Raw genomic sequence first — 16,086 nt, 5'->3', positions numbered from 1 at the left:
TGTTCAATTAACTATCAGAACTTTAAAATTTCTTGACGAAACTTTAATACTGACTTATTAACACTCCATAAATATTTATAAAAATATTTATGGCTCGATTTAAAATTCTCGAGGTCTCGATACCTCGTTTTCGATTCTAATTATTTTAATATTTATTTTTAGTACACTATTCACTACTTCAAAATTTTTCCTAACTTCACATTTAACTTATACTCACTAAATTAATAATATTTCCGACTCATTTTTCTGATTTAGTGATCTCGAATCATTGTTTCGACACCACTGAAAATTAGGCTGTTACAGAAACACATGTTAAAGTAAACCAGAAGTTTACTAATACTTTACTACTTGGCGTGACCAGTTAGACCATCCTGGATCATATATGATGCGGAAATTAATTGAAAATTCATATGGATATTTATTAAAGAACTAGAAGATTCTTTAATTTAAAGAATTCTCATTTATTTTTTGTTCTCAATGAAAATTGATTGTTAGAAACTCAATAGATAAAGTTGAGATTTAATGTCTTACATTTTTTAAACGAATATGGGTCTATTCATCCATAATGTGGATGGTTTTGATATTATATGATTTTGGTAGATGCATTTACAAAATAATCACATATGTGTTATCAATTTGCAACCTGTCATTTGTAAAATTGTTTGTTTAAATAATTAATTTCAGATCATGCAATTAAGACAATTTATTTTGCTAATATTGATGAGTTTATATCTTAATCTTTTATTGATTGAGTTTAAAAAACTTTTATAAAAGTTTGCACATAGTGGTTTAGAGAAATTATTGATTAAACACCTCTAATTAATGTCTAAACCATTACTTATGAGAACTAAACTTTCTATTTAAACATGAGATTATGTTAATTTACGTGTTGTACGCATCAAGCCAATAAATTATAAATACTTCCCATTACAATTGGTTTTTTATCAATAGCTAAATATTTCTAATCTTTGAATTTTTTTATATGCGTATATGTTCCAATTGTTCCACCACAATACATAAAGATAAAGATGAGTGAATCCTCAAAGAAAGTTAGGAATATATATTAATTACAAGTTTCTTTATATTATTAGATATTTTGAAAGTATTCAAAATTCAATTATGACATGATTTGTGATTACAATTTTGATTTGATAGTTTTCCCGATATTAGAGGGAGAGAAATAATAACTTATAATGAGTTAGGGGGAGAGTAATTTGAATCAGAAGTTCAACAAGGATAACTTATTATAAGTTAACTGTTAGATGTACTTACAAACTTAATGAGAATAACCAATTTTTATGTACCATCTAATATTTTAATTTGAATCAAAGTTCCAGTAAGATTATCAATTAGAATAAATAATTGATTGATCGGTTTCAAATATGAAAATTCTTCTAGATGGTCATATAGTGGAGGCGGGTGCTCCAAAAGAAGCCTAAGACATAACTAATGAGTAAAACTTCAGAAAAGATTCAGGTACCTGAAACTGAATATTAAAATAATGAAAATAAAAGATCTCAATAAGTTATGTCAATTCGAGAAAATATGGAACCGAATAATAAAAGTGATCGACAATGATTTTGTATGCAATATTGTTCTTGAAATAATGAAATAAAAGGAAGATCTTGAATAAATCTATTGAGAAATATAAATATGAAATAAATTGATCAAAATAGAAAGACGTAATTCAAGTACAATTAAAATTTGTTGAGTTTTTGGACCAGTAGTCCAAATATATAAATGTATAAAGCCAGTGAAAGTGCAATTGAAGTAGTTTTGCAAAAGTGGAATAAAAATATGAAGTTTTTTGCTAAGTCGTGACATTGATTATGAAAAATATAATATTCATTTGTAGTAGATGTAATAATCTTTAGATATATTATTAAATTGATAATTTATAAAAGATTTAACTTACATCTAATGATTATTGTTATAACCTTTTATGAATCACTATATAGTAAAATTTATATTAAAATCCTTGAAGGATTTAGAATGTTAGAAGCATATTGAAATTTTAGAAATTGTTTATTTGTATGAATTGAAATGATTTAAACATATGTGGTAAATTTGACTTAGTGAATAGCAGTTGAAGGAGAATTATAAAATAATCCAAAATACCTATTTATGTTTTTATAAAAGAATTATAATTAAAGTTTGTTATGATTATTGTTGAATCTCATGAAGATATCAAAATATATTTCTCTAATTTTCTCTCACTTTTAAAAGAATGGTAATATAAATGATTATCAAATACATTCAAATAGTCATTTGAAAAATTAATATTTAAAATTGAATACGTAAAATACGAAAAAATATGTGATTGTTTCACGAGGGAAGTAAATAAGCTTTACACTCTTTTTTCTTAATTGAAATTTTGTTCCATTGAATTTTTCTGATAAAATTTTAATGAAACAATATATTATGTGTAAAATATATTTTAAAATTATTTCCCCAACAACCCTATTTTGAGAATTAAAAAACAATTAAAGTAATAAAAAAAACCCAGTTTGTGGAGCAGGTGTAGATGATGTGTAATAAACTAATGTCGGGTGGTTCAACATGAACAAGAAAATCTCTTTTTCTATGTTTGTAAACTTAAAAATTAAAAGAAAAAAAAGTAAAGAAGTCTATTTGTTGGAATTGTGGAGGCGGTGAGACCCACAGTTTTTTGTTTTGAATCTTGTCCAATTCTTGGAAAATAATTTAGAAAGAAAACTCACCAAAATCTTTGTCCTAAAACTATAAGACTTGTTCATACTTCAACTACGGGGCGACAGCTATTTTCCCATTTGTGGTTTGGTGTTTAACATTTCTAGGCTTCTCCCATAAGAACAGTCCCACCTCCACCAACACCAAAGTGTCATCATTGAACCCTCATATTTCTCTCCTCCTTTTTATGTTATCACCTTTGCTTTTCTTCCTTTCTTTTGGCGTTTGAATACACTCTTGTGCTTGGTAGGCTGTGCAATTGAGGTAAAATGGGCCCTCAACCCCACTCAAACATTTTAATGGTACTCCATTTCGTCTTTCACTGCTCTCTTTGACCCCATATTGTTTGCTCTCTCACTTTTTAATTTTTCTTTTTCTACTTTTAGCTCTTAATGCGCTAAACATAAGATTCTGAGGTTTCTGTTTTCTCCCTTTTGAGACCATCACTGGTTGTTTTATGGGGTTTTTGCATTTGGGATTTTGGTTTTAGACGTGGGTCTTGGTAACAATTTTGGATTTCTGAACTATGGGTTCACTTCTCTCTGCAAAATTTCCATCTTTTTTATATCCTTAAGGTTCAGGTCTTCAATTTAGATTCTCAATTCAAGCTGTGGATTTTGAAAAGATTAAAAATCAGCCGCTTTCTTTTTTTGTACATAATCCTTGTTCTAACGAAGTCTCAGAGATTGCCCTTCTGAAATATGGAAAATTCTTGATGATGGTGAACTTTGGATTCTTGGTTTACGTTTGGTGGGTCAAAGAATGATGGTTGTGAGGTAGGGAGCTGGTTTCCTCGAAGTGGATTGTGGTGATTTTGGTGTTGGCTAGTTGTTGAAAGAGGAAAACATGGACAGAATGGTTCAACCTCCATTGGTAAGTTAATTAGTCCTTCCTTTTTCTGCCTTCTGTTCAATCATATTATCTGTTAGAAAAAAAACGTTATTTAATGGTTTTGTGGTGATGAGAGCTAAATGGTTTACAATTGTGATTCATCGTGTATGCCATAGTTGTGTTATAGATGGTTTACAAGTTCTTAGATGAAGTCTAACCTCAAAATTTGTTCACCTGTAGACTGAATTCTTATCTTATTGAAGGTATGATGTTTCATGTGCGAGCATATATGTAGATGAGAAGTACCATGAGGTGCTTATACTATGAGTCAAAATGCATTTTGCTCCCTTCATTCAAAAAATGGCAGATTTCTCCGATGAAAGAGTTTGTTAAAATTTTTACATATTTTTACCCTTAAAAATTGATCCCTGCATGTCGACGTAGAGTACACGTGGACGTGTAGCTGTTTGATTATTCTATCAACTAAGTCAGTTTTTAACTGTATAAATGGATGGAATTTTTAACAAAAGAGCCAATTTGCTCTTTGATCTACCATACAGGAGCGAATTTGTTCATTTTTTAAGTAAAGGGGGCAAAATCCAAGCTGACTCCTAGTATAAGGGCATCAATAGTACTTTAAGCCATAATAACATTAGAAATGTACTTAGAAACATGTTTCCTGGACTTACATCCTTCATGGCTATCTCCTAAACACTTTTCAAACTTAAAAGTTGGTTTTCTGAATCCTTAAGCACTTAAAATGTCAAAGCCAAAGAGTTGACCAACTCAAGGAGGTGTTTTGAGTTCAAATGATTGTAATAGAGACCGAGTTGCTATCTGTACGATCCAGTTTTAGTTTTGAAAGTACATTAGTGTCCACAAAGTTGAAAATCTGTTTTCTTTCAACTCGTTATTTGGCAGTTTAGAGCATTGTATCAATTTCTGGTTCCCTCTTTGGGTAGTATTGTTTCATGCAAATTCATCATACAAGTTAGACATCTCTGCTCAAGATGTTAATCTTTGCTTGTATGCTGGCATATAGATTTAACATAAAATATGATATCATAACATTGAAAGTCGCGCATTATTAGCCAGATTATACATGCTAGAACAGTTCTCTCTCATCAGAGATAAGTGATAGGGTTTAGGGTTTCCATGTTTTTGTTGATACTGACGTTAACCTAGTGCATCTTTCAAGCTTCCTGTACCTATAGCAAGACAATATTAGGGAAGAAAAAACTGTTCATCCATTGTGAATGTTTTTGGCAGGTTGATACAACAGCCTGTTTATGTAGAGTAGATGCTGGACTCAAAACTGTTGCTGGAGCAAAAAAATACGTACCACGTACAAAGCTGTGTCTCCAACCCAGTATTAAACCGTCCATTCATCCAACAAGAAACAAGGCAGCACGTAGTAATAGGAGCTGTTACCAATCTCCTCTGCTCCCAGGACTCCCCGATGATCTTGCTATCGCTTGCCTAGTAAGGGTTCCCCGAGTTGAGCACAGGAAGCTACGTGTGGTCTGCAAAAGGTGGTATAGACTTCTATGTGGTAACTTCTTTTATTCACTCCGAAAGAGCCTTGGAATTGCAGAAGAATGGATTTACATCATTAAGAGAGATCGAGAGGGAAAAATTTCTTGGCATGCCTTTGATCCTGTATACCAGCTCTGGCAGCCACTCCCTCCAGTCCCTAAGGAATATTCTGAAGCCCTTGGGTTTGGATGTGCCGTCCTTAGTGGTTGTCACCTTTATCTGTTTGGTGGTAAGGATCTATTAAAGGGATCAATGAGACGAGTCATATTTTATAGTGCCAGGACAAATAAATGGCACCGTGCTCCAGATATGCTTCGTCGAAGGCATTTTTTCGGTTCATGTGTGATAAAGAATCGCTTGTATGTTGCTGGTGGAGAGAATGAGGGAGTGCATCGATCATTGAGATCAGCTGAAGTTTACGATCCCAACAAGAATAGATGGTCATTTATTTCAGATATGAGCACTGCAATGGTGCCCTTCATTGGGGTTGTGTATGAGGATAAGTGGTTTTTGAAGGGACTTGGACCTCACCGGCAAGTGATGAGTGAGATCTACCAACCCGAAACAGACAGTTGGTACCCTTTCTATAATGGAATGGTTGCAGGCTGGAGGAACCCCTGTGCTTCCTTAAATGGGCAGCTCTATGCCTTGGATTGTAAGGATGGTTGTAAGTTGAGGGTTTATGATGAAGTGGGTGATTCTTGGAGTAAGCATATTGACAGTAAGATACACTTGGGCAATTCTCGGGCTCTGGAGGCGGCAGCGCTTGTTCCACTTAATGGAAAACTTTGCATCATTCGAAATAATATGAGTATATCTCTGGTTGACATTTCCAAGTCCAATGATCTGAAGGGAACTACTGCTCAACATTTATGGGAAACTATAGCAGGGAAAGGTCAGTTCAAAACCTTGGTTACAAATCTTTGGTCTAGCCTTGCCGGCAGGAACCGGCTGAAAAGCCACATTGTTCACTGCCAGGTTCTCCAAGCATAGCGCGACCGTAATGTTTTCCATTCATGCCTTGCGGTATCTCTTGAATATGATGGGGGTTGAAGCGCCAACAGCTTGGCCAGGTTGATGCTTCTCATGTTGTCAGAATTTCTGTTTTTGCTAGATTGCTAGGGTTACAAAGATTTATATGATACACAGTTGTTAAATATAGAAAATTGAAAATGCTTGTTCAAATGTTCATTAGCTCTTCAAATGACTGCGAATATGGTTTTGCCGTATTAAGGATTGGCTATGTTGTTGTAACTTAAACCTCCATTTATAGTTTGAGATGACCTCTGTCAAATGATCATACTAGTAACTCTTCCAATGAGCCAGTTTGAGCTTGCTGTCACCGTAAGAGGAGGCCTTTTTCTGAAAAAAAAAAATTGTGCGGGAAGACTTAAGCTACTTCACGAGACATTAATTATCAATCCATTGAACTCGAGCAATCAATCAGAATGAAAGTCAAAAAAATTCCTTACCCAAATTTCTTATCTAATTCGATATCGTAATACGTTGTGATAAAAACCGTGAGAAAATACCGAAAGTAGACATCATAGAGAGCATGATTATCAAAGACGAAAAGATACATCTAGGACAGTCACCTGCCCTGCTAAAACCAGGGTGACCCCGAAATTGCTTTATTCTTTCGATCTTGTTTTTTAGTTTCCTTCTCATAAAGGTATACAAATTAGGGAAGAATATTTTACAAGAATACTAACACACACGGAATCAAAATGCTCAAACATACAAATCCATGACATACAGAAACCGGCTGTTCGTGAGAACGCCATCAGAGTCTTATGCTTTTCCAGAACCAGATATGTGAGATTTTGCAAGGGAGAAACACATTCTCTTCTGCTTCTTATACTCATTGTACCGCAAGAAGAAATACCCCAGATAATCAAAATCGATGGGTGACATCCTTGCCTATGATTAGCAGAAAAAAATGACAAGACTCAGATGAATGTCATAGTTTCTGGGGCATGAAAAACATAGATAGGGAATGAAGATACCTGGATTAAGGCCCATAACGCCCAATATAAATGCGAAGCTAACATGAACGTATTAGTCTCCACATACAGAGCTTCAAGGTCTTTTTCTGATACCTGTTGTAGTTAACACAATATAAGGTACTAATTTCAAATCTAATTATCAAAATATATCTCAAGTACAAAAGGCTCTTTAAAGGCCACTATGTAAACAAGATCAATTTCTAGCAATATTCAATGTGTTTTTCATAGTTTCAACAAACAAAACTTGATGATAAGCATGTGATTGTTTGAACACATGCAGATAAAAAGTTACAGGATTCCTAGGTCTGGTTCTAAGACCCTTCTAATATAATAATGGATAAATTTTATCTCAATATGTAGTATTACATTTGCTAACAGTAAGATCAGTCATAAGAGTGACTCTAATAGATTCTATTATCCCATCTAGGATACATACAGTTTCCAGTACTCATCTTAAGACGCAACAATAAGTTCCAGTTAACATTCACACCAGTTAATAGGAAGCAGTAGCTCCTATTAATTGTGAGATAAAATAAATAAACCCTCCATATAGATCAAATAATGCATATAGAATTTACTCAATCATTGTTAATAGCTAAGTTGTAACAGACTAGCAACGTATTTTATCTCAGGGGCAATCTTGTCAAACTTGAAATATCATTGTTGAAACCGAAATGCACAAATCAGATATCCTTACCTCGCATGGTTTTTCAGGTTCTAAATAATGCCTGAAAAAATGATATTGTTCATCTTTACTCGGATACCTGCATTTACACCATGTTCAATAATCAGTAGGTAGGTGCCAATCCGTTCAAGAACTCATTATTGTTGCACAAGAAAACACAAGAGAATTGCAATTCAAATATAGAAGAAACATACAAGCTATAGTCACAGTCATAGCCAGCATATTCATTGAAGTGATTTCCAATGTCAAAGCCTCTGTAATTGTAAGACCCATACTCAAAGTCTATCAAGTAGAGCTTTTCTGGACATCAACGAGGTAAACAGTTAACACACAGACATTGGAAGAATTTATAGGTAAGCAGGAAAAATATTCTTATGTTCCATCCAGTAATTAGGCACCAACACAATATCACATTTTTCTGTCTTTAGGTTACAGGTTTCATGATTCATGATTCATTGAATGATGCCTTATCTTTGAGAAAAGCCTATATGTACTAGATCTCATATCGACATCACAATGTTCTCAAATCTACATGCAATGGTGTTTTGTTTTTAAGAATGTTATCCAATAGTTTATAGATATTCTTATTCCTTCAAATGTCTAACCAGCAGTGTTGGTTCACTTCCACTACATAAATTTGCTTATCTAGGGATTATATCAAGAGCAACAGTCAAACCCAATATCAGCAACTAGAAATTGCTTTGGATAAAGACACTGCACTGCATCCATACTGACATCTATGCCTAATCCAGCCGAGCTTCCTATTGGAACTAAGTATTCTCATATCTACCACCCCAATATCCAACCGAGCTTCCTATTGAAATTAAGTATTCTCATATCTACCACCCCGAAGTATTCTATTTTTAAAAACTATCATGCAACAGTTTATAGATATCATTTATGTTATGCCTAACAAGCAGCATTGGTTCACTTGTCACTACTGATAATATGTTTATCTATGGATTGAAAAAAAGGGCAAAAAACAAATCCATTATGAACATATGGAAATTTTCTAGAGACGAGGACACTACACTCATCTTGAAATATAGGAGTTAAAAAGGGTGCACATCCATGTAGAATGCAAAATGTGAATACAGCAAAGAGGAGCTTCTTTGAGAGTCAACAGAGCAAGAAGATGGCAGTTTAGCAAATTGAACAAACTCAAATTATAAGTTCACATACCTTGTTCATCATTATGCATCAAATTCCCAGAAAGCAAATCATTGTGAGCAAACACCACTGGAGAATTGAGAAGGGTTGTCAGTTCCTGGTCCATCATCAGGACACACTCTCATAAACAGGGGTAAAGTTCTTAATATTGAATCAAACATATAATCAGAAATCAAAAACAAAATAGGATCTGAGAAAGCATTTGCCGAGCCAATAAACACATAGCACCTTCCCTTCATCAGCACCGGATGAATCAACCAAATATAAAAAGAGATCTTACCTTCAGCTCTTTAACTTCCTTATGCACTTCCTTGAACGAAATTGTCTCATATGTCCTTTGTTTATCAGTATCTTCAAACTGGAGAGTAGATGCTGCAAAAGAAGGTCTCATGCATTAGACATGCATCTGGTACTGCTAGGTAATAATCTTGAGAAGAAAGAAACTATATGAGCCCCAGCCCCCATGTTACTGATGACAATTGGCTGTAGCAGACTGTAATCAGTCAAAACTCCAGAAAAGCAACACTGTTAAAATCCAAAATTTGAAAAAAAAAGAAGAAAAGAACAAGAAGACAGATATTGAGGCAACTCCAACTGGAAGATAGTCCATTTCGATTTTTATGGAAAAAGAACATTGTGTAAAAGAAGTCGGTTCTCAAACCTTTCTCAAAGAACTTGAAGATGTCAACCCATAGCTGAGGTTCTTTAGAACCTGGAATTTCCACTTGATGGAATCTTCGAAGTTGCTTCGCGATTTCAGAAACCAGCTTTGGCTTTCTCATATCTGGTAAGGGGAAAATAGGTAAAAAGTATATTAGCACACAGCTTGTGGACCGAGCAATACTTTGTGCTTCAGTTAAAATAACAATTGTCAGTATTAAAGGTAGAAATTAGTTGCCACAGAAGTCAATGCCTTGTAGACTATTTAATCATACCACCTAGGCCAAATATCTATAATACCGTAAAAGCTTCAAGAGGCAAAGAACTTTATTACTGATGCCGCCAGCACAGAACATGAGACTAAGATGCTTGAAGGCATAAACCCTCTCAAATAACTGATGTCTTAAGAACACAACTTCATGTGAAAGTCCTACTCCCGGAGTTTATCTCTCTGATGCTTACCTGCTGGAGTTAAGGTACGTGCATTTATAAAAGATTGTACCATCCCATTTCCAAATACACCAAGCAACTTGGCACCAAATCCTGCAGCCGAGAGGTATTTGATCGCCTAAAACACAATATGAAGATACAAGTTTATAATGGAATGAAAAGGCCGTCAAACAGAAAGGCGTTAATGGAACCAATGGATAAAAACGGTGGATGAATCATAACTAGAAACAATTTAGTTTAGAAGAACACCAAAAGACATATAAAATCATCATTTGAATTCCCGTTGTACTTGAAACTATTAGCATATCCTTGACCCACCCTGATACATGCATTTAAGCAAGACATTTCAAAAGAAATCATAATAAACAATTCCTTTGGGTAAGATTAGATTACTTCTCCATTAAGTCACTGACAACTTAGTTGACTAAAACACTTCCAGAGAAGTTTCAGAGTTCAGACCCAGGAAACACAACAATGACGAGTTTTACGTTAATATTTAAGCAAGGTTTTAGCACTTCAATATAATACCAACCAAAACCAATCAGCTAAATTAGCGATTATCCCTAAGGAAGATTTTCTACATATAATTAGTAGCGAAAAGCAACGAGAATACCTGTAACTCACGTTCCCGATTGATGACATATTCAGTGTTGGGTCCATACAATCTAACTGTTACAGACACATATTCTCCATTTTCTTCCTTGACAGAAACCTTCAGCACTGCATTAAATTGTTCGTGATTAGCGAATAAATTGCCACAAAATCGAACAAAAGCAGCAAACAGAACCAGAAATATAATGTATAAAATAAACATCAAAAGGCAACCAATCCAAACGACTGTTTTGAAGCCTCGGAATACGGGCCTTTTTTTCCTTCTTATTCTTTTGAGTTTTCACCTTTCCAATTTAAAACGCGATTACTTATGTTTACTGTTTGGTTGGAAAATCCGATCTAATAAAAATACATACTACTAACAAATTAAGTCGCTACTCTACAGAAAGCAATAAGTTTTTTCCATGAAAGAATATAACAAACATCAAAAAGCAAAGTGCTCACGAAGATTCGTGATGCCGCCTGATACAGTGTCGACGGAGAAGCAAGAATCGTTCAACTTAGCCCATTTCCGAAACAGATCCTTGCACAAGGCGCTGCAAAATAAGTATAAAACCGAGCAAAATGTCATAAAAGTAAAACCAACACAAATTCGAATTTCCTGGCGTTTGAGGTGGTCGTACTTAGCTTAAATAGAATAAAACAAATATTGAAAATCCGAAAATATCAATACGAGAAGCAAGCCCTAAAATAAGCTAAGTTAACAGCTCGAAATGAAAAAAGAAAAGAAAAAAAAAAGAGAAACAGAGACGAGGAAAAAAGACGAACATGACGCGAGGGACCATAAGGGGAAAAGGAAGGGCGGTATCAACTGAGAGATTAGAGTGGAGGATTGAATGATCATCGAAGGTTGAATTGCCGTTGTGGCTTTGTTTAGCATGGTTCGCTTCCATGGCGGTCCAGATGTTATTCGTTGCTCCCATTGGTGCACTTATTTTTTTGATGCTAAGAGCTTATATTGAACAAGTTTGGCAACAATTTTTCACAAGTGAGAATTTTTGGGGTGGCTCCAGTCTACCGGGAAAGGGTAGTTTCGTTTCATAAAGGGAGGAATTATTAAGAAAATTAGGAAATGATGGTTTTTTTTACTGAAAAGACGCTAATGGGCCTATATTTGGAATTTTGTGAATTAGGACACCTTGAATTAATTTTTTTTCAAAAGTTTATGATTCTATTTTTATTTTATTAAATTTTGCCGAATTTTTATTTTAGTGATTAAAATATTTTATTTTTGATGTTTTATTCTTTAAAATATATTATAAATAAAAATTTGAAAATATATTATAAAATTTTCAATGAAATATTTTTAAAATATAAATAAATTTTAATTATTTAAAATATTTAAAATAATTGAATTCAAAGTTTGAAAATATTGACCAATGTTCAGGATCAACCTGATTAAATAATGAACAAGTAAAAAATAGTGAAAAAAATTTTCTACCTTTGCCACTGAGTAGAACCTTCCAAAATATAAAGATTGTCGATCATTTTACCTTTTAACAAAATGAGAGTCCCACGCGACACCTTAATGTCGCTCGATTCAATGTTGATTCTACAACCTTTCGAGTCTAAAATACTCAAGGAAGTGAGATTCTTTCGTAAATCAGGTACATAAGGAAGTGAGATTCTTTCATAAATCAGGTACATACCTGACATCTAAGAGTGTTCTAATCGTCCCATCGTGCATCCTAATTTTAACAGCACCAATATTGATTACCTTACTAGATGAATATGATCCCTCTTTAGAAGTATTTTGACTAAAACACACAATGGATTTTTCATAATTAATGAACTGATTGGTATTCCTTCAAAATCTGTTTCATAGTAGTAGCCCTTCTATCTGTAACTTCAACAAAAAAACACAATCATCCGCAAATAAAAGGTGTGTTATTTGCGGACCCCTCTCACTAGCATTTGCACCCTTAATTAGTCCTTTATCTAAAGCCAATCTCAAAATAGTAAATAACCCTTCTATATATCAGAAAAAGAAACAGACTTAAATGATCACCTTGTCGAAGCCCCTTACTCGGCGCAAACTTCTCCCCTACTTTTCTATTAAATATCACCGAGTATGAGACCAATGAGATACACCTCATAATGGTTTTCACCAATCTACTAGCAAAACCCATACGTTCCATCATTTGTTTCAGAAAATCTCATTCCACTCAATCATAAGCTTTATTCATGTCGAGTTTAAGTGTCATAAAACCCTTCTTCCCCACCCTCTTTTGATGAAAGGTATGTGAAATCTCATAGGCCAATAAAACATTACCTAAAATTAAATGGCTTGACACAAAAGCACTCTGGGCCCCATCAATGTAATCTTCCAACACCCTTTGGAATCGATTTTCTACCATCTTAGCAATCATCTTAAAAAGAACCGTGCATAAACTAATTTGTAACACCCCCTACCCGTATCCGTCACCGAAATAGAGTACGAGGCATTATCGAGAAGCACGAAACACTTACAGATAATTTAAATACATTTTCATTACAATTTGTTTCGATTTCATACTATTTCATATTTAAGCTTTATTCACCAAAGTATTTGAAATATCATCTTTATGCAAATAGCACACATGAGATACATAATTCCATAATTAGGAATGAACACATTTATCAAACATATTCCATGTTTTTATATATATCATAGTTTCATATTTCCATATATCAATTACCATCACTTCCTCGTATTTCAGACAAATACGTGTAACAATTCATAAATATGCAATTCATTAACTCTTCCTACCAATCACGATTTAAATTGCCAAATCACTTATTGAGCCCAATTTCATTGTTCACTAAAATCTATCATATAAATTTGGATGTACATATTCATCAATAAATTCCATGTACAGATATCATCATCTCATATTTCCACATACATTTACTTTCTACATTTATGAATTCAAATAGCATATACAAGACATACCAATGTATTTCAAGTACATTTTCATGATATTTCATTTCGAACTCAGATTATTTCATACTAGAAGTTTTCTCATTAACTCATTTGGAATACCAATTCATACGGATATTATACTCAATGCGTAGAAATATATAATCACAAATGAACTCATTCATCAACCAAGTTTTATACTCATGTCTCATCAACTCGTATTTCCTTATGTCGCATAATTCCATGTAATACTTACCAAACTTCTTCAAATTAGTGAACATCTTACGGAATTGAGTACTTCGTTTTCTCGATGCCATAGTTCAACTATGGTCTTACACATCTTCACATAATGATGCCATAGCCTAGCTATGGTCTTACACATATTCATATATCGATGCCATAGCCCAGCTATGGTTTTACACGTAATCACATATCACATATCGATGCCATAGCCCAGCTATGGTCTTACACGAATCACATATCTCACTGATGCCATATCCCAGATATGGTCTTATACAGTAGCATATATCACACCGATGCCATATCCCAGATATGGTCTTGTACGGAAATCACTTGTCACTTGTAGCCGAAGCTACCACTATTCACTAATCAGGTAGCCGGTACTACCACTTTTCACTGATCAGGTAGCCGGTACTACCACTTTTCACTGATCAGGTAGCCGGAGCTACCACTTTTCACTGATCAGGTAGCCGAAGCTACCACTTTTCACTTGTCATTTGTCATTGATCAGATAAGTGTAGTCGAAGCTATCACTTATCACATTCACTTTTCCTTGATCAGATAAGTGTAGCCGAAGCTATCACTTATCACTTGTTGCCATGGTCCAACCATGGTCTTTTCCTTCAGTTCATCTTGTCACTGAACTGAAATGCTCAATTTGATCATTTATTCAATTTTCATGCTTTTACATTATTCACGATTTTATCATCAATACATATGAAATAACACATCATGGAATTCATAAAATTAACAAATAATCACTAAAATTTTAGCCATATAAATTCACAAGTTCAATTTTTGTATCATAATGATAATCATAATTTCATAATAAATATTCCAAATAAATCATTATATCATTTCTAATTCAACACTTATTGATTATAATCGGGCATGTGATCAATTTATACACGAGTCATTCATATATATATATATATATATGTATATTTTTCCTCCTCCTCCTCTCTATCCACATCCTTAGTATAAACAACACACTTGTAGGTAACATTATCCATAATTTTCACTATCTACTTATATGAATATTCAAGCTGCCCATCTGTGTCATAGTCACTAAATTATTTTTATGTTGAGCTACAGAACTCCAAATTAAGATTCATAAATTTTCCCAGAAACTAGACTCATATGTATTCTTACCATAAAAATTTCATAATTTTTGATTGGGCCAATTAATACAGTTTATTCATTGAAGTCTCCCTTGTTCTGCTGTCTGACAGTTCTAACCCTTCTTCACTAAAAATTAATTATCTTCTCGTACAGGATTCGAATGATGTCTTCACTTATTTCTTTTGAAAATAAACTCATTCAGGATTCTAAAAATATAAATTTAATCCCATAATTATTTTTATCCAATTTTTTATGATTTTACAAAGTCAGAACAGGAGAACCCGAAATTATTCTAACCTTGTCTCACAAAATTCATCATATCTCATGATTTACAATTCCATTGCTTACATCATTTCTTCTATAAGAAACTAGACTCAATAAGCTTTAATTTCATATTTTATTCATCCTCTAATTCCAGTTTTACAATTTTTGGTGATTTTTCAAAGTTAGACTACTGCTGATGTCCAAAACAGTTTTAGTGCAAAATGTTGATTTCCATTTTGCCCCAAATTTCACAATTCATACAATTCAGTCCTTGCTCAATTAACCCCTCAATTAAGATAATTTTCTCAATTAATACTTTTCCTAGACATTATAAGTTATTTCATAACTATTTAAATTCATAATTTCCATATAAAACTCTAAATTCAAACTCTTTTACAATTAGGTCCCAAACATTCACTTTCTATTCAATTCTTTCAAAAAAATCAGCATATAAACAATTTGAAGCTCTAATTCCATGCCAAATAATCATATACTTCCAGCACATATTCATAGAACCTTTCAATTTCTTTCATAGAATCAAAAACTAATGAATTCAACAAGTGGACCTAGTTGTAAAAGTCATAAAAACACAAAAATTTCAAGAAATAATCAAGAATTTAACTTAATTGAAGTAAAAATATGAAAAAAAAAGCTTAAGGGAACTCTTCCATGGCGTTTTTGCTGATGAGAATGCAGAAAAATAAAGAGAAATCTAGATAATTCCACTTTAGTCCTAGCTTTGTTAAGTAAATTTTGCAATTTTACAATTTTGCCCTTAATTCTCCTTATTTTCTTGCTGATTTCATGCTCTTGCCGTCTAGCCCAAATAGACCTTGGGTCTATTTTCCTTTTAAACCCTCTTTCTTTTATCATTTAAGCTATTTAATCATTTCCCACAATTT

The 16,086-nt window shown here is 33.4% G+C and overlaps 2 protein-coding genes across 2 annotated transcripts; one reads left to right on the top strand and one right to left on the bottom strand.

Annotated features, from left to right (window-relative positions):
• Nucleotides 1–2,570: 2,570 nt before the first annotated feature.
• LOC108453221 (F-box/kelch-repeat protein At1g55270-like) lies at nucleotides 2,571–6,990 on the top strand. Its single transcript, XM_017751210.2, has 2 exons — nucleotides 2,571–3,582; nucleotides 4,810–6,990. The coding sequence occupies exons 1-2, from the start codon at nucleotides 3,556–3,558 to the stop codon at nucleotides 6,067–6,069; spliced, it is 1,287 nt and encodes a 428-aa protein (XP_017606699.1). The 5' UTR covers nucleotides 2,571–3,555; the 3' UTR covers nucleotides 6,070–6,990.
• LOC108453228 (probable ethanolamine kinase) lies at nucleotides 6,554–11,731 on the bottom strand. The gene is made up of 11 exons (XM_017751222.2): nucleotides 11,428–11,731; nucleotides 11,104–11,195; nucleotides 10,661–10,767; nucleotides 10,060–10,165; nucleotides 9,599–9,721; nucleotides 9,218–9,309; nucleotides 8,950–9,034; nucleotides 7,962–8,067; nucleotides 7,780–7,846; nucleotides 7,083–7,175; nucleotides 6,554–6,996 (listed from the first exon to the last, which is right to left on the bottom strand). Exons 1-11 carry the CDS (start codon nucleotides 11,580–11,582, stop codon nucleotides 6,868–6,870), a joined length of 1,155 nt encoding a protein of 384 aa, XP_017606711.1. The 5' UTR covers nucleotides 11,583–11,731; the 3' UTR covers nucleotides 6,554–6,867.
• Between the last annotated feature and the right edge of the window lie 4,355 nt (nucleotides 11,732–16,086).

The sequence above is a fragment of the Gossypium arboreum genome, chromosome 7, assembly GCF_025698485.1.
Source record: "Gossypium arboreum isolate Shixiya-1 chromosome 7, ASM2569848v2, whole genome shotgun sequence".
Taxonomy (NCBI): domain Eukaryota; kingdom Viridiplantae; phylum Streptophyta; class Magnoliopsida; order Malvales; family Malvaceae; genus Gossypium; species Gossypium arboreum.
Note: the sequence above shows the minus strand (reverse complement) of the source record. Positions and strands in the feature narration are given on the sequence as shown.

What these genes read in the sequence shown, in the direction of transcription:
- LOC108453221 (XM_017751210.2), top strand. Translation starts at nt 3,556, where the DNA reads ATGGACAGAATGGTTCAACCTCCATTG. An exon ending in GAATGGTTCAACCTCCATTG is followed by an intron (nt 3,583 to 4,809) that starts GTAAGTTAATTA and finishes TGTTTTTGGCAG; the next exon opens with GTTGATACAACAGCCTGTTT.
- LOC108453228 (XM_017751222.2), bottom strand. Translation starts at nt 11,582, where the DNA reads ATGGGAGCAACGAATAACATCTGGACCGCCATGGAAGCGAACCATGCT. An exon ending in AGGCGGCATCACGAATCTTC is followed by an intron (nt 10,768 to 11,103) that starts GTGAGCACTTTG and finishes AATTTAATGCAG; the next exon opens with TGCTGAAGGTTTCTGTCAAG. An exon ending in AGGAAGTTAAAGAGCTGAAG is followed by an intron (nt 9,035 to 9,217) that starts GTAAGATCTCTT and finishes ATGATGGACCAG; the next exon opens with GAACTGACAACCCTTCTCAA.